This window comes from Pocillopora verrucosa, chromosome 5, assembly GCF_036669915.1.
Source record: "Pocillopora verrucosa isolate sample1 chromosome 5, ASM3666991v2, whole genome shotgun sequence".
Classification (NCBI taxonomy): Eukaryota; Metazoa; Cnidaria; class Anthozoa; order Scleractinia; family Pocilloporidae; genus Pocillopora; species Pocillopora verrucosa.
The window spans coordinates 7,270,285-7,289,919 of record NC_089316.1 but is presented as its reverse complement, the minus strand read 5'-3'; the positions used below and the strand labels follow the sequence as shown (position 1 = coordinate 7,289,919).

The window sequence follows — 19,635 nt, the reverse complement described above, 5'->3', positions numbered from 1 at the left end:
GATATCCAAATTCGCCTTTTCAAACGGCGCATGAAAGAAGGGAAATTTTAGGTACAGCTGGTGTGATGACCAGTTAGCTTTATTTGGCCAAAAATTCCCTCCTGATCGGCAATGATTTAGGCCGAGTCAATCCAAGACCTGTTTGACAAAGTGAAAGTCATGGCCTTTTGTCAGACGCACCTTCACAATTAAAACCATCACCGCTAATTAGGGTTACAAGAGCAATTTTATGAGCCATGCGTACTAGTACAAGAGGTATTTGCATGGTATTTGTTCTTTTTAGCTACATTCATCAATATCTGAAAGAAAACATGCATACTTCTTAAGAAATTATGATATTCACGACTTTCAGCACAAGACGTTAGAAAATCAATTGAAAGAGAGGGGGGGAGGATCTGTTTCGTATGGAATTCTCCTTCCTATGAGAACTATAGGAATTTTTACTGCTTGTCTGACTACAAACCTCTTGTAACAGAAACGTACACTATGAAGTACTTTTGAAACATTTATTTGTCTTGCAAAAAAATATCCATTTCTGAATAAAAGACTAAGTTGCGTTCTTTTGGCCAATGAAATTGTTACTACTGGCGTTATAAAGGAGAAGAAAGAGAGAGAGAAATGACGATAAAAATCCTACCGGATCGATTGAACGAAGAAATAAGACTTGATGGTCGAGTGAACGAGAATTTTACATAATTCAGTAAGATTTTCGAAGTTACCCCTGCAAATTCGTAAATTCTATTTACGAATTTAAAACCGCTGAGAAAATCAGACTGTTGATATTTCTTGAACTCCATAATTAGATAATGCTAGGGATGGTATGTAATTATTTCTCTTTCTTTCTCTCTTTTTTTTTATTTTTCACTATTCCTTCATTTTCTTAAAAATACTGGTGCTTGGCTTGAGGATATTTAATAAAGGAATACGTAACTCAACCAGTCCCCTGTGGCTCTTTTTAAACGATTATGGAGAAAAGAAGACTTCATGCTAATTTGCATCGACACCAACCATTGTTGTCTGCCATTCAAGTTACTTTCGCTTTGGCAAGTTTTTTGAAATAAGGCATTTCCTTCAATCCTACGAAATAGCTGATTTCCAAAATTGCGATCGACAGGATACTGTGTTTTATCAAGCAAATGTATATCACAGAAAAGTTATTTTACTTCATATAATGGCATTGTTCTTATATAAACTAGGTTCTCTAAGACGGCTAAGCAGGGCAAAATGTGCCTCCTTACGATACATACTAAATTCATAATAGTATGATACGTCGTTGAGAGAGAAACATTAGGAATGCAATCAGTCAGAATGAAGTTGTTCTTAGCTTCAGAAGTATTTGGCTGTCTGTTGAAGTAATTTCTAAACTTTCAGAATGGGATAAGATAAGACATACACTCAAATGTTGAATAACATTCTACGTCTACGAAAGGAGTTTCTAGAAATTTCTTCTTTAACTAGTTATGCTTATTGAATTCGGCATGTAAATATATTAAGTTATATTTGCTCATCGCTTGTACTATTAGCCATCAGCAAAATAGTAGTAAGCCGACATACAAATAGAGAATGAAACATGGGCGTGCGTTGATATGGAATTACTCTTCAATTATTTAACTCGAACGAGTAAGGTGTCGAGGTGCAGCGAAAGAGTGAGGTGTCGAGTTGAACACGAAAATTGAAATTTCATATCTACCGGCAACCATGTATTATTTTGTTTATTATATAAACACAATAGCCCTTAACTGAAAAGAAAAGTCAACTTTATTGATGAATGAAAATAACAGGATCGACAATCCCCAAATAAAAATCGTAAAGTGCTTTGGTCCTAAGGCTCAAGATGAAAAAATGCGTTGAAACATCACAAAAACAAACAATGGACGTAATTTTCAATAACCAAAATTCTCAGTTATTGACTAGGTCCTTCCCAGCAGAAGAAATAATTCAAGTAAATGACCAAAATCGACCTGTGGCAAATCTTCCTGTTATCGATTTTCGTTCCCAACCGCGAGAAATGCCGTTGAATATGAAACTTTCCGTTTTTCGTTCTGTATTTTGGTTCTCTCCTCCTTCTAGGAAAGTTTGAACGTCACTGTCTGTTTGTTTATGTGATAAAGTAAGACTACGCGAGTCCAGAGATTATCAGTTTGCAACTCACCTCCATCAAACGTCATGAAAGCCATAAATACAGTCTAGAATGCGAATATGAAAAGCGCAAAGTTGTCCATGCCTCCTTAGAAAAAGCGGACTTCAATATGAATGTCTTCTGTCTACCACAAAGTGGGAGTCAAATAATAGCATTCAATATCGGATTAAACTGAATACAAACCGAACTGTTTAGATAGAAGATCATTTTTTCCGTCATGGGCCAGATTTTGGGCCTCAGCAAATGAACGAAAGAGTAGTTGCTCAAATGTTGGTGGGGGTCAGGCAGACAAACCAAAAAGGGGAAAACATGGAGTGTAGGAGAGTCTGTAATTCTTGTTTTGAATACCTCATTCCGCCTACTTAACAATCTTCTCCCCGATGAAATCATTTCGGTGTCAATACGTTAAAAACACGCTAGTCCACATCCTCAATATTTTATCCTGTTTGCTGGGCGCACACCTAGGGGAACTGAAGCTTCCTCCTACACCCGTCACGTTTAAAAAAGTCTCTGGGATGAATGCTGGGATATTCGGTCGCAGTTGGCGTGGTTTCCTCGATCTCCAAAAAAGAGAAATCGGTGCCTCTTTGTTTAGTGAAGCCAAAGCAATGCATCAATAGTTCTATGTTTTACCTTTATTTACAAGAAAAAAGAAACGTCTGCCAAATAAGAGTAACCAGAATTATAAACCATAACTCAGATAATGCGTGATAATTTGTTTTTTTTTTCTTTTATTGTGTAGTTTAGTGGCAAACTTGGGTAAAGAGCAGGCCTTGTCACTTTGAAGAGAAAGTTTAAGGCGTTTATAGAGAAATTAAAAATCATGCGGTGGTTGAGGTGCGCCGGCGAATTTGCATCTCATACTCAAAAATTGTTTGCTACAAAGCTTTATTTTAGTCATTTATTTATCTTTGCTTATCTTCTTGAAGTATAATATTATTATTATCACTTATTGACGTCCCTAACACCCTTAAATTACCTGAGTAGTTATGCGAATTTTCTTGCTTAATTAAACCAGACAGCTGAACAGACAAGCTAAACAGTTTTAAATGAACGTCGAAAGTGATTTATCACTGGCCGATTTTCCTTTTTCTCTTACTTACTTTCATATGTTGTTAACAAAGTTTCGCCGTTCATTACTGTCCCTTACAGTGATACCTTCAGTCGAAAACCGTCTTGATGTATCGATCTGTTCCTTTCTGCCCGGCTGTGGTGTCATGCATCTACCTTAAACTGTCCTTGCCGTCCTTGTTCATTGTTTCATTTGAAAATGTTTCATGCATGATAAGTGTAAAGTATTCACATGCAGCTCTAAAATTATATTTAAATGGTTACTCAATTAAAAAAATCTGAGGCACAGGATGACCCAACCTATGCCAGTTTCCTTAAACTAGATCATCTATGACTTATCCATATTCCGATAAGTTCCTTACGCTTTTAAGAGCGACGGTCAGGAAATATCGACCATTGAGTGGCAAGAGTTGAAAAATGAATTTCGCTTATTTTCTGACTATAAAAAGCTACTTAGAATAGAAGAAATTTAATTTATTTCTTTTTCTTCCGGAGCGCTTTAATTCTGAGAAAACTGAGAAAAACGAATTTGACCCGCGACGATCCCGAAAGGTCCCGCAAGCAAGTGTGAAATTCATATTTTAAACTGACTTTTGGTCTTCAAGGAAAAACGATTCAAAGAATCATGACACCGAATTTTGATAGAGTGAGTGCCGTACTTTCCCAGAAACTATATGACTTATCTTTATTATTGTTCATAAATAGCAAACAACGCGCAGGAAAGTGCTGTATTTTCAAACGTGAAAAATCCCGCAAATACCTCCTTAATTCAAATATTTTTTTCACTATGTGGTATAATTCAGATTTTCCTTTTAACTATGTCATTAGAGGGATTTAAGGTTGTCCTTGATAATATGTTAGAATCAGCATGGGTTTTCTTTACAGCGCCTCACGCGAAGGTTTTGAAATGACAGTAATTCATTCAAATTTTTTACAACGGCTGAGTAAACAATTCTTGTTGCGTGACCGTAACGTCAAGCGGAGTTTTTACAGAGCAGGCCGGAATATACACGAAAGCGTACTGAAAACGATTCTGGTGTGAGCTTTTTGTCCTTTTTTATTGAAAAAAAGGTAATCGGCCAAAGAGAGGTTATTTTTTCTCATCTCATCTCAGATGTTTTCCCTGATAAATATCAGGATGTAATTTGATTAGCTCTCGGCTAACCTGTTTAACTTTTATACTTGTTTTTTTCGCTTCCTTTGGTTTCAGAAGAATCGGAACAGAAAGACAAAAATTATAGATGCTTTTTAAATTGATATTTTCTCCAATTGTGAGGATTCATTTTTATTATTTGTTGAGGAAATGACAGAGTTGGCTAAAGCTCGAAGCAGTTTACTAGCCGTAGTAAATTGAATTAGTCAATTAAATGCAAAGAGGGAAAATTTAATTAGCGAAGTTGGAGTGAATTTGTTTTGCCAGTTTTGTGTCATCATGGACGTTAAGTGCTCTTTTAGCTCCTTAGTCGGCGGTTCTTGCTCTTATGACCCCAGAGATAGGAGCAGATCAACTGAGGTTATTCCATTTCTGAACTGCAAAAGAGACATCGCGGGTCATAAGTCTTCCTTGTCAATAACTGACGTAGAAACCGAAATCGAACTTATTTTGGGAAGAGTATCTACATCCTTTTTTTCGGAGTTAGACCTTTCGGAATTAACGATTTGTTCCCGGCACCGCTCATCCCTTGGTAATGGGTGGTGTCGAGGATCGAGTCTGTGCCGAGTTCCTTCGCCAATCTCGAAGCACGGCGGACAAGCCCAAAAAAACGCAAAGGCAGAAAGAGGACTTGGCAAAAGTGCTTGTTATTTGATATGGAAGAAACTGGGAATTTTTATTCCAGTTGGTTCAGGTATGTATACATCATTTTTCATCTTTTTCAACTAAACAGACCAGCTCTAAAATGGCGGTCCAATCTGACACTTCAATTAAAGCACTTTATAAGCACTTTTCTTTTATTTTTTTTTTCGACTTTTTCAATAATTAAGTAGCCGTGACGGTCAAATTCAATAGCCTTTGTTTATTTGCGTGTTTCTTTTCCTTTCATTATTCTAACATTTTATATTAGTGATTGTAGCAGCAAAAAGGTAAATTTAGAAGCCTTCACCGGACTCCTAAAATTACAGCTTTTTAAAGCAGATTCCCTGATGGCCTATAGAAAGTTACAGGGAGACTCAGCCCCTAAAGGGTACCTTTATCAGGCTTCAGGTATATCAAAGGGTGGGAAATTGAAGAGTTGAAGTATGTGAACGGGCAGGAAAATCTATCATTTAAGTTTTTTAAAACAGGTTCCCTTACTTGTGTAAATTAAGACCGTACTTGTTCAGAATAGTGATTATATCGTATCAGCAAAAACCTGCATTTTCGATCGATTCACTCAACAGGTACTTGTCGCAACTGCCGGGTTAATCTTGACATACAGAAAATAGGGGAGCTGCCCACAAAGCTTCCGGAGACCAAGAACCTTTCTTACGAGGAAACTGAGACCATTGAGACTTCTGTAAGTTCTGAACTGGCACTCAATGGAAATAGTGTTATTAACAGTGGCACCAAACAAGGCCCGCGGGGCAAAAAAGATAAAAAAAAAAAAATGGATAGGGACCTTATCATCACAAAGTCTGCATGAGCGGGCCCCGTCTACTTGCTGCCTTTCCTTAAAATGTAACGAATAGGGATAGAGAGCACAAATTAACCGATTTCGTAGAACTCAGACTGTGTGCTGATATCCCAGAAAACAATGCCATATGCTTATTTTGTGCCTTCTACGTCAGTTTTTCCTTAGTTCCGCAGATAATGAAGAGGTTTAATACCCCGTGCATTTTATGTCGCCCTTGCGTCTGCACGCAGTTGAAATTTATTCAGCGGATTTTCTATTTTTATTCTCACCAAAATCTGAGAACTTGAAGCAGTGGCAACAAGTTAAAGACCACGTAGTCCGTGATGATAAGCTGAGGCTAAATTGTTCTTTTAAGAATAAAGGGTTCATTTAAAAAAAACTGCATTTTTGCTTCCACTTGCCCCCACCTACACACACGCATCCCTCCCACTTATACCGCCAGGGATACGAGTTCATGTGATTTTCTCAAGGTTAAGGATAAGGTGAATAACGCCCAGAAAAACGTTTCGGGTTTCCAATATACCACTCCGGGTTCCTTTACCACTCGCTTTAAAGTTCGTACTTATTTGTCATAATAAAAGGTATTTTATGTAATAAATTAAGCACTTTTTATCATAAACGAAGGCAGCAAAAAAGGTTTTATTTTTAGCCCGTAATAAAGGCAACAAAGATCAGGAGGGATTATTGATCTTTGTCTAAGTGTTGGTTAACTTTGATAATTATGTACCCAATTAATTTTTTTTAATACAGTTTACGTTATATTTATTTTGCGTCCTTGTCTAGGGCGTGATGTGTAACCTTACAATTGCTGCAAGTACTCCTTGTTCGGTGCTAGCACATGACTTACTAGAGCAAGAAACGTCATTATATTTACCATCAACCCTCCTAGAAGAAACCGAGACAAGCACTACAGGAATGAAGTCGGAAGAACCTATTGACCACCTTAACAGTTTCTTAAGAAGTCGAGACGTTAGTCCTATTAGGTACACCCTAAAGACACCTTTGAACGATCGATGCCAGTGGAAGGACCAGACGACTGCATGAGCGCAAAGCCAAGCAAGCGGTTTCAGCTATTTTTGGTGAAATAGCGCCTAATGACCCAAATCTTCTCTGGGAATCTATTATGTCCTCAAAACAAAATGAAACTGGAAATCACACTTGTTCTAGTGGTTTGGATAAAGAATTGATGTACACGCTGGCAAACTGCTACTAAAATGCAAACGAGTGGGATTCTGATGTTGTCCATAATGGCGGATAGGGTTAGCTTGGCAACAATTCAACAGTGGATCCCAGGCCTGACAGGTTATCTGTTTAAGGTCGCTAGGCAGCATGCTGCAGTCCATGGCAGTGGAAAACTGGTGCCTACCAATGCACAAACGAAGTCATTCATACCTGAAGCAAAATTAGCGCATTTCCTAGACGTTATCACAAGCTCCCATGTAATTCAAGATCTTCTATTCGGAGCCAAGACAATAACATTGTCAACTAACGAGGTCATCCAAGTTCCAAATGTGGTGTGGAACATGATACCTGAACGAATCGTTTGCCAGTACCAAAAATATTCTGCCGAGCATGATTTCACATCCATGAGTCGCAGTACACTGCTAAGAATTCTGCATGTTTGTTCCGCTTCGACTCGCAAGTCATTGCAAGGGTTAGATTACGTAAGCTGTTCTGGTGCGCGGGCATTTGAAGATCTTGTGAACGTTGTGCACCAGCTCGGGGAAAACGGAGTGGGTCTTAAATGGGTCTTTAAAATAAGAAAGTGAAAAAGGGAAATAATATTGTTGTGCGCCTGGCGTAGGTGTATTATGAATGTTACTCGACTGCCTACTACATGAGTGCTCTCTAATTGGTTAATGCTCGCGTCTAGGTAGGTCAATAAGGGTGGATTCCCTGTGTCGCGTAAATTTCACGTGCATACACGAGTAGCTCAGAATTGTCAATATGATGATCCGTCGAGTCGCCTTATTATCTTTGTAGGAGACCATTAGCTAGCGTAATTTCCCTAACCGATTTTGACGAGGCAGAGCAGAAAATTGTTTCGAGGTTTTGAAACAGGGGGTACATTTTGTATCTTACGTGTTACGCTGTTTTTCCACCGAGAAGTCAATTTTTGCGCAGTATTTCACAATAGTGGCTAAAAACATAGGTGCAGCACAAGTTGCGTGCTTAAAATGGTTGATAACATAAATATTTCGCATTATTTCCTTTTTTTTTGCTCGTCTTTTAAAGTGAAAGAATGAAGTTGTATGGAGTAAGATTCGGATATGGTTTTCTAGGAGCCGATACTCGACTCCTGTATCCTGGTAATGGCATAAGTAGTTTTGTTTAGAGAAGTTGAAAAATAAAGCCACAACGTTTTTAGAGTCTTTTTAGCGATTATTATGTCGTCAATTTATTCCATGAAAGACTATTTTTCTGGCTGCCCTGACCCCTCCCCGTCCCCCACCCCACAGCTTGCGCTTTGCGCATATAATTTCCATATTCGCCTTCACGCAACAGATGTCAAGACATAAGCTTGAATCAGGAGCCCCTTCTGATTTGAATCTTTTACCTTTCTGTTTACTTGTCTAGGACGATCGATTTTTTCTTCCTCAAAACACTGTTCTCATAAGCCGTCAAGAAATGCATTGTTAATATTGTGATTCCGTGACTGATCGACTCCCCAATATCACGTTTAGTCACGAAACAATTCGTCACGCGGAGTCTCTGGTCGATAGAGTTTAGCGTTTCAAAATGGCTAAAATTCACCCAGTTTGGCTTTTCTATCCCACTCTTTGAGTAGAAACGCAACTTTGCAACTGTAAAACCTACAAGGATTAAGAAAAATGAGTATTTGGGGATCAAATACCGATGTACTAATTTTTCTAAAAAATAAAAAGCTATTGGCGGGAACAACCCACATCAGGTATCTTATCTACCTAAAAGCTATTTATGGACAAAAAACGAAAGAAAGCGATTTTTCAACTCTTGCCACGAAATTAAGATTTTGGTCGATATTTCCTGACCGTCGCTCTTAAAGAATCTCAGTTGCGTTTTGTCTTTCCTCACCGTTCAATTTTCTTCCCGGGCATTAGACACAAATAGTTACAGATAAATGAGTAGTAATATTTTTCTATGACTCAGAGTAGTCTAGGAGCATCTTATTAGGCAGCTCTATCCTTTCTGAGCCATTATTTTTTTTTTGTTTTTTTTTTAAAGTTACGGAACAATGACAGATTTTTTTTGCATTTAACACTCTTCTACTGAGCATACATGGATAAAGTTTGCCAGAAGAACGCACTGAATAACTTAAGAAAGCGCGAAACCTTCAGATGCTGTGCGAAACTATTATATACATTTATAAACTCAAATATTACATATGGCTTCGAAAATATGTTGATTTTTTTTTCTCGATCACTTTCAGATGTTACTTACTCTTATTGAGAGGGCATTGGGGTTTATTCGAAACCTTCCTTATTAACTAATTCTAGACCTAGGAACCCATCCACGAGTGTGGTTTTGTCTTTAAAGCAAACAGAAGACTAAAGTAAAAAAAAAATAGGAAAAAAAAGGTGATAATAATAATGGGTACATCTAACAATGCAACGAAGAAACGGTACATGGAATTTCAGAATCAAACCGCGGCAAAAATTATCTGGATCCCCATTTCATCGCAATAATAACGAGCCTCCTTACAGAAATAACCCGTGCTATAAATGCTTTGGTATCTGTCTATGTTATCGTTACGGATGAGATTTTCCTATAGAATTAAATAAGAAATGCGTAAAAAATTTAATTAAAAAGGCTCAACTTCGATAACTGTTATGTTTTCTTTCATTTCAAATGTTGTCAGACGCAAAGAAAAAAAAACAAATCTGAAAATTATTCATTGGGCCAGTCAATGTTTTCCATGTTTGTTTTCCTTGCAAACCTTTTCGCTGACGTTTCGTCTATTTTGTTGGCTAACACTGACTTGGTAGTTGAGTTTCCTTGATTGTTGGCATAAAGCGTTAAATCACCTTCGGGCTCAATTATGTATCTCCTTATCTTGTGAGGTTTTATGCTTCACTTTTCGTCTGTCCCGCAGAAGCGCTTTGGACAACCTTGAGGCACCAGAAGTTCGTATATATAATATAATCCCCAGTTTTTCACAAAAATTGACCTACCATCTCCACAATCGGTAGAGAGAGAACCAAAGCAGACATTTCGGCGAACTTTACCATCTTCCACTGAAGGATGAGCAGTCTCTAACCACCCTGACTTGACTGTACCACATCTATCTCTTGGTACAGGTGTTGCTTGCATTTTTGTTCCTGCATCTCCCACAAAACGATACCATCCCTTAGGGAGTCGGCTGTCACACAACGTCGGTTCAGATGGCGGTGTTTGGTAATTTGTGTTTCGATTTGCCTCACTCAGGTTTAAGTAATGATGGCAAGGATCGGCTACAGAGAAAATTTTAATTTTAAGGACATTAAAGTCATTAGAATCAATGGTAAAATTTATTTTTTCTATGTTCACATAATTCCAGCAGTTTACCAACTAGCAGTAGACCTTGCATTTCAAGAGAATAAAAATAAATATTTATTATATGGCTTTAGTTTGTTGCCGATATAGCGGACACTTTGATTGGCTAGGAGCGAGACCAGAGCTAGGCATTTCACAGCAGTAGTGCCCACGGGCTAAGAACATATTATGCAAATTAGGAAGAGCACAAATGTCACACATGTACCGCGACTGCTCTCTTCCTTTATTCGGAAATTCGAGCGCATGAAAGTGATTAAGGCCGATGAAGGGTCTGAGAAGTAATTGTGAAGAACAGCGAATGTACTGTTTTAAGTTACTTTTCAGGTTGTGCATGAGGTAAACAAACATGAATACATTTAATCTCATATCTGATATAAGAAATCGTTCAAACTTGCATTGAAAAGCTGTCAGTGAAATGATAAAACTTCAATGAAATGTTTCCTTAATAAATTTTGTAATTAATTTGTTTTTGACCTATCAGCAACCTTCACAGCGTATCGAAGTGCGCAACTTAGCTTATACTGGTCAGAATGAACGCTGGTGTTGGCAAACTCTGTACCAGTTCGCTCAAGTTGCGTTAAAAATTTTGAAAGTTGAATCAGTGAAAGAAAAAATCTACCATTGAACTATACCTTAAGCACATATCAACACCTAAATAATATGTACTGAACCAAATAATAGCCCAACTCTCGCAAAGCATCACTTAAACTTGGCAAGTTCTGTTTTCCAGCCATAGTCCTTCGAGCTTTTCAAATTGCATTTTTCGTTATTCCAAAGCTAAGTCTTTGAAAATCTCTATTACTTGCCAAATTGAGTATTCTTCGGCATATTTAATTTTCATTTGTCCTCAAACGGACTATCCTGATCGGAATTAAGTGAAAGGTGCAAGGAAACGTTAGAATAATTTTTTTCGGAATTCTGCACGAACTTACCAAACAGTTTCGGCTAGCCACGAATTGTAAATAAAAGATTTTGTTTTGAACTCTGTTCCTTTTGGAATATCTACGGTCATTGTCATATTCCCATGCCACACAGATCAATGATCTTATCTTAAAGTTTACAAGCATACACTTAAAATAATTTATATCTTCATCCCCCTGAGAGACCTGGTATTGGGTTGGCAAGTCCCAGCATTCATTTGCACGCAGTTTCGGCAAAGTCGTGTATAAGGATTTTTTAAACATAATTTACATAGTTATGACATATTTAAAAATATGGCAGATATGAATTAAAATTCTATCCAATACCAACTCTAAAAAGATGAAAGGCATGGCAGAAAATAAACGTTCCGGCTTTACAATTAAAACCATCCAGTTAAGAAGTTTTTAAGAAACCAAACATACCTTTGCACTCAAAACCATCCCCATTGTATGCGGGATTACAAGAGCAGTTGTATGAGCGGGTAGTCAATAAAAATTACGTCAGCGATCACTAACGTTTTGTTTTAAAATATACATGCATTGAAGTTTTCTTTTCAATTTTATTTTGGTTTTTAACACATTTACGAAGTTTTACACCCTCTAGCTCTAAGGTTCAAAGTAAGACTTGCGACTTCGTTTCACGCCGTCGTCTATAATTATTATTGTAAGGTCCATCCAAAGGCAGAAAGAAACAAAAAGCATCGAAGATATTCAGTTACAACAATGAAACACGATTTAAGGGGTCCGTGACATGATTGATGGCGATGTAAAACAACTCACCAAGGATCCTATTTTTCAGCAATGTTGATTACCATGGAGTAGATGTTGCTCTTTTCCGGTCCGCTCAGGTGCACTTTTATAATACTAAACAAAATACACCAAATTCACCTGTGCAATTTTGTCCATTTCCAGTATATCCAGGCTGACAGTAGCATGCATGTGATCCAATGTTGTTGGTGCACTTTGCATTCTCGTGACAAGAGTGGTTTCCTTTACACTCGTCAACGTCTATGAATTAAAAGATAGAAAAGCGGGTATCAAAATTATGCAAAAATTGTCATGCATAAGCCAGCACCGTGTTAAAGCGTGCAAACCATGGTTGTCTTCAACCTTTTGCTGGCGTCCGAGAACGCGAGATTGTCGAACATGAAGAAAACAAGATGTCTGTTTAAGAAGCTATCACTTTATAAAGATTTCGGTTTCTATCAAAGAGCCGTAGGAACTTGGCGTTCGCAAAAACCTCAATTTCTTTTTTGCTTTCTGTTTTAAGTAGTTCTCTGATGAAACATTTCAGTTAAGCAATTATTTCTGAACTCTCCTTGCAGTTAACTCTATTGAGCAATCAACAAACATATGAACTCCTCTTATGTGAATCAAATTCACCTGTGCAATTTTGTCCATTTCCAGTGTATCTAGGCTGACAAACGCACACATGTAATCCAATGGTGTTGGTGCAGTTTGCATTCTCGTGACAAGAGTGGTTTCCTTTACACTCGTCAACGTCTATGAAATCACAGATGAAAAAATTGGGATTTCAAAATGATGCAAAAATTCCAGTGTATAAGCCATTACCGTGTTTAAGAGTGCAAGCCATGGCTGTTTTCAACCTTTTTCTGGATTGCAGGGAACGCGAGATTGTCGTACCTAGTGAAAACGAGTTATCTCTGCAAAAAAATTATCACTTAATAACTTTTAGTCGAGTAGCTGTCTCATCTATTTTGAAGAATTAAAACATGGCTTGCCACGTTACCAAAATAAACATCAACAAACAACAAACCAAGCAAAATCTGATTGTACTATTTAACGAGAATCTAACGGCTTTTGAGACTATTGACGGTTACGTGTACAATCATGCCCATCTCCGATAGATCCAGATTTGCATGTGCACACGTATGATCCGCATGTGATATAACACGTAGCCTTCTTGTGGCATTTGCCAGTGAATGCTTTGCTTTTATCAGTATCTATCGTAAAATTAGAAAGAAACAGAGGAAAAAAATACATGAATAAAATATCAACTAAAGACAAAAGCATTTTGGTTTCTATCAAAGAGCCATAGGAACTCAGCAATTCGCAAAAACCTCAATTTGTTTGAAGGCTTCTTACTTTTAGTGTTCTCTGGTCGTACCTTTCAATAAAGCTATTATTTCTGAGCTCTCCTCGCAGTTACTATATTAAGCATTTGACATACATATGAACTGCTCTTATTTTGCCGTAGAAAGGCGTCGAACATTCAAGGCAAATAAAAAAATAAAGCAAAAACAAACAAAAACAGATACAAAAACAAAAAAAACGAGAAAAAAACAACAAAGAAGTACACAAACCAAAACAAAACAAAACGAAAATATACAAAAAGCGAACGAAGAATACATTGCACACGCTCAATGGAATATAGTAAGAAATTTTTCTTAGATTCTAAGATTCAGCACCTTATGCAATGAGATAAATTCACGCCACTTTCAGCAACTAAAGAACAGTTGTCATACCAGCATTGAAATTCAGAAAAAATCTCATATACGTTCATTTCAAGTGTCGACTTAGACTCATACCCTTTTCACAATATTCTCCTTCGAATCCAGGCGGACACAAGCATCGATATCCCCTGAGTGTAAATCCAGACTGGCAAGTTGCGTTATTTTCGCAGTGGGGACTCTTGTCACAAGCGTTCTAAAGAAGAAGAAAAATGAAGATGAAAGAAGAAACGAAACACCGACTGATCGAATACACGAAAATTTGCATAAACATTAATTACTGTTATTATATTATTCAAAAGCGACGATTTGGAACAATCGATTTGTAACTCACCTTCGACCCACGATAATAAAAATTGGCATCAGTTGTCAAGTCACTGTCGTATTTCAGATGAGTGGCGTTATTTAGTTCACAGAGGTGAGGTGGTTCCTCATCCTCTGGATCTTTTTTGAAATTAAGACTGACACAGTCGTCGTTCAGGTAGCACATTAGCTCACAGTCATCCAAGTTAATGACACGTTTCTTTTCAATGGTATGGTTTACCAAACATCTCTCAGCAAAGAAATAGTAGTCCGGAAACACCATTCCGCGCTCTCGCTCTAAAATAGACAAATTGAAATATGACCATAAGATATAATTTTCCGTCACAAAAAAATAAATTTCGAGCAAAAATTTCTAAGAAAAAACCTCTTAGCAAAAATTTTCGGATCTCAGCAAACTATGCTAACAAATGCTTTAAAAACGTAAGTCAAACAAAAAAACCATGATTCGTTAAATATAATGAAAAACTTTGTGAATTGCTTCGCCGTTTTTTATCAAAATATTTTATTTATTTATCATTAAACAATAACATAAAAACACCTTTATTTGGGAGGCTGGGATTTTTTGAGGTACGAAACATTTACGGCAAATATTTCGTGTTTCACATCAATTTGGCAATTCAAGAAGCTTGTAGGATTTTAGTTGAGTCTATGACATCGAGCTTATCAAACACTCTGTGAAATTCCTACTACAAAGGGAGTTAATAATGTTTCCATTTTTTGATGTACTTGTTATTAGTGCAATGAACACAATTTAAATTCTCTTATATCTCAAAAACTTTGACCAGGGATGGTCTAAAAGTGAATTTTTTTCCTTTTTTTTTCTTTATATAAACAGGTTCTTGACAATTGAGTGTCTATTAAAGAAATGTGTTACTGAAGAGCTCCCCTGCGGCTCTTTTCTTCGAACGATTATCCTGAACAGAGGGAATTCATCCAAATTAAGCCGAGAAAAATCATTCTATTTTTGCGTCAATGAGCTGATTTGTATTCGTTTTCAAAAGTTTTCTATACGGGAAAATATAGATCAAAATTTTATTTTTTTTACTTTTGCATGCCAATGTAAGTTGTTTGAATTGCTTAGCTATGGTGAATATAATCATCACTTCATTTACGTCATTTGTTTTCTGAAAACAACTCATTTATCTGTTCATCGTCTAATTCATTAATTTTTTTCTCATGTTGAATAAATTCCACCCATATCATTTTTCTGCTGTTGAAAAAATATTGATCCCAGCAACAGAGTTTTAAAAACTCTGAAAAAGTATATAATTACACAAAGTTCAGTCTAAGGAATCCTTGCTGTGAGACTGATTACGAAAGAGCACAAAATTGGAAAATTGCACGAAATTTCTGTTCAAAGATTTTGTTAGGGATCATCTCAATGAAGCTATTTGTTCTTTGGCAAGTTTTAAAACCTCCACTTCGAAAAGTAATATTTAAAAGGATTTTGCGTCAAAGGTTTTGTTTTTAAACTTCACGAAATGCTGAAAAACTTTTGGGACGAGCTACCCTACTTTTATAGACAAATTTTCAAACTTAGAAAACGTGGTCTATTCCAAATGCCAGCATTGCTCTTCTCTAAAGATAACTTTGCTTAAGTCGGCGAAGAGTGGCCAATTTTTTTTTTTCCATGCAAAGTATCGAATTCTCGCCTGCTCAACAACAACGAAATGTTTTTGATGATCTATTACCCTTTCATGGAAATATGAGCAGAGCGTTAAGATTGAAGTGGTTTTAAATGAAGCAATTTTTCATCGTGGCAGTTCTTAGTTTTTTTGTAACAACTGCAAATTACCGATATGGTTCATCATAATAACACGCCTTTGTTAAATACTATTAATATCTACTAAAGAAGTTTTCAAGACTGAGTTCCTTCCTTTACAAATCATGTTTCACTGTTCAGTTCAGGTTGTTAGTTTTGTCATAACGAAACGTTAAAAGCTCAGTGCATGAACTGTTGTGAATAAGCGAAATAGATAAAAAGAGTGATAAACGATAAGATAACAAGGGCAGAAATATGAACATAAGGATAGAAAATGATTCGCAATTTGGCACTCACCTTTACCAAACGCCAAGTAAGTCATCGATGAAGTCCAGACTGCGAATGTTAGAAACGCTGAAACTTCCATGCTTTCTAAAGACAACAGAGCTCAATATTGATACTTTCAGTATGCCACAAACTCCGAGTCGACCACCTGCATTTAATAATGGATTAAGAAATAGACACCGCCCTGGTATTGAAAATGGAATGTTAACAAGGTTAACAACTGTCAGTCCTGACTCTGCATAGTTATTGATGCGTGGGTAAGCGTTTTAAAGTCTGCGAATGAACATGTTTTCAGTGTCTTCCTTTATGCTAGATAGGGTTTGCGTTTCAGACAATAACATTATAAACATATTCTTAAGAATATTAAGTGAAAATACTTCTATAATGCAGTCACATAGAAAGCCAAGTCTCCTCGAGTTTCTGCAAAGCAACACCTTCAAATTTACAAGATCGATTCCTAAATTCCTTTTTATTTATTTATTTTTTTTCATTCTCAGGGAATACTCCTTAAAAGATTGATGGAAGCGTCGATAACTGACGAAAAGAAAATTCTCACAAAAATATGATGATAAAAATAGATCTTATGTACCGACAGTCCCGCTCACGATACCCTGGAGGGTAATCGGTGTGTAGGGCCAGATATATTGCCGTAACCTTTTCCGTCAAAAAAGACGTTAGCCCTGCACTCGCACAGTTCGCTTTCATTTTCCAAAAACATGAATTCGTTATTTGGACTATATCTTGAAATTAATCAGAAATAATAAAGTAAGCCACGTTCTTTGATGGATTTTTAATCGGACGAAATGAATAAAGGAAACTCTTTTTTGAGTTTCGAATATTGTGTTTGTAGTTGTTAAGCTGTACCACCCACTGCACTACATTGAGAAAAATATTGTTTCGTCCGGCCCTCCTACTAACTCGAAATAATACAAGAACGCAAAAATATAACGATGGTTTTCCTATTTAAAGTCCTAAGTAATTATTCATTTTATCTTCCCTCACATTCATTGATGTCAAATTTAATTAGTGATGAGTTCTAGTAAGTTCTTCAGTTTGAACAAACAAAAAATCTCCTGTAAACGGGGGATCTTAAACCACTGAAATTCCATAGATTTGCCAAACAACATACGACCTATATCTCGATATATCAGGATTGCATAAGGAGTGTCGAGGCAGAACCCCTCAGACACCATACAATAATTAAGCACGATCCAGTGTAGAAAGCTGCTGTATTGAATCCAGAGCCTTAGTGAGACGACGCTCTGAATGTTGTTTTAAGCGCTACCTCCATCTCAAGGATAATAGCAAATTTATATTTGGAAAAAAGGCGCCGTAATTTATAATTGGATTCAGCCAAACCATCCAGTATCGGATCTGGCTTCGAAGACCTTCATTGGAATAACTTTTAAATTATAAAACGTTTTCAGCTTTTCTTCGGTAAGATAAAATTGCTGCAAACTTAACTCAACGAAACTTATAACCCAAAACTTAGTTCCCGACTTTTTTTTTTCCGATTAGGAACCATGCAAATCAACTTTCATATTTTTCAAGGTTCTTATCTTTCAAAATCATCACTTCTATAATATGAAGGGAATTCAAACGAGCTGCATATCAGCCTAAGTTTGGGAATAAGACAAAACAATTCGTTAAGGGAAAATCTCTATAAGTACAGAAAAGAGCGGCAATAGATTTTAACAAGTTGGATATTTCAAATGAAGAATATTTTGTCATCAAATCTATTTCTCTTTACTGTCAATTGAACCCAAACAGTGGGCTTTGTCACCGCATTAAATCCTCTCTCATCGCTTTATGGAATTTCCTGTCGTTTCGAGTTTTACAATCTGTGACGAGCTTGGAACCGCCAGCACTGACTTCTTATAATTTGGCACTTTTCTCTATTTACGGTAATGATGGAACTACAATTTCGACAAGGGGTGTCATTATAAATATAAAAAATATCGCTAAACTATCGGGAACAAAAATTAGGGATAATGATCTTGTTTATTTCAAATAGCTGAAGCTGTTTTTTCGCCAAAAGTTTGTTATACCCACATTTGGAAGCTCGGTATTTTTCATTTTCGTTTAATTTCAGCCACACAGAAATAGAAAAGGGTGGATTTTCGATTTATATCATGGAATGAAAGTCAAACTCAAGTTATCCATGCATTAAATATATCATTTCTTACCTTCAAAGATCCAACGTTCCTTGTTGCCCAACTTTAGTGTTATTAAGCAAAACGTGTTTTCTTTTATTATTGTCCGGTAGCTATGGTTACGATAGAAACTGTTGGTTTCAAGCCAAGATGATTATTAATATTAGAAATGAACTGCTTTCTTCCTGTTTGGGCTCTTTGCACCAAATGGTAAACTGGTAAAATGATACTAGGTGAAAAATTTAACAATGCAATGGATTGACTGGAGTCATGCGTCTTGGACTATAAGTTATTATTATTATTAATTCCTTGAAAGTGTCGCCTGTGGTCAGGTGCCAAAGGCTTTATAGTTATAAAAATAACTGACCCCCGTAAAATCCTATGGTGCTTCCTCTACATTACATTAGCGAGTTCAGTCGAAGAAAGTAGTTAAGTCTCCTGTACGGTCCAAGTTTCTAAGGAAAATGAGGGCGATATACAAGGGTATCCTTCAAAGAAGATCATCACTGGTTGTTACGAGTGTCGATGTAGAGCAGGGTTGTTCCTAGACAAAACTTAGGATCGTCAGTAACAACAACAAACCGTTTTATTTCCACGTACTTAACTTCTTGTTTTTATAGCACTAAGCTTCCTCGCAAATCTCTCTCTCTGTTCGATGGAACTGTCGCTCCTATATACATAAAGTATAAGGATCTAGAAACTTCTCTAAAGAACTAAATTTAGTAGATTAACACGGTTTCTAAATTTGAACAATTATGTAAGAAATAGAACGTTCCAGAATGTTCTTTTTACTAAAAGGTCACGTCTAGATGACTTCGGGTTCTAGAATGTTCTGGGACTTTACTTAGACAATTTTTCGTAACACAGGTCAAAGTTTATGAGATATTAACCACCTGAATGATCGAATGCACGGAATGACATATATATGACAAAGTCAAGCACCAGTTTCAATAAACAGTTGCTTGGCTATTAAGGGCTTATTAAAGAAATGTATTAGTAAAGAGGTTCCCTGTGGCTTTTTTCTTCGAATGGTTATCATGAACAGGTGAAATTCATGCGGATTGAAGGCGAAAAAACGTTCTCGTCTTACGTCAATGGGCAGATTTATTTCAGTTTTCGAAGTTTCGAAACGTACAAACCAGAATAACATTTTAAAATTTTTACTTTTGTTATTCTGGTTGTATAGGTTGTTAGAATTGCTTAGCTATGGTGAATAAAATCATATCTATATTTCCGTTACTTGCTTTCTAAAAACAACTCATTTATCTGTCATCGTTTTTAGTCATTCATTTTTTTTCTGATTTCGAAAAAAATGTCCACCTGCATCATTTTTCTGAAGCTGAAAAATATTGATTACAGCAAAATCGTTTTAAAAACACTGAATA

The 19,635-nt window shown here is 36.6% G+C and overlaps 1 protein-coding gene across 1 annotated transcript in view; it reads right to left on the bottom strand.

The window, feature by feature from the left end:
• Positions 1-19,635, bottom strand: part of LOC136280917 (fibrillin-1-like) — a 196,227-nt gene that overhangs the window by 127,720 nt on the left and 48,872 nt on the right. Inside the window, exons 11-12 of the mRNA XM_066166748.1 lie at positions 12,639-12,758; positions 12,144-12,263 (exon numbers count right to left, since the gene is read on the bottom strand). Coding sequence (XP_066022845.1) covers positions 12,144-12,263; positions 12,639-12,758 — 240 coding nt within the window. The remainder of the gene's footprint in view (positions 1-12,143; positions 12,264-12,638; positions 12,759-19,635) is intronic.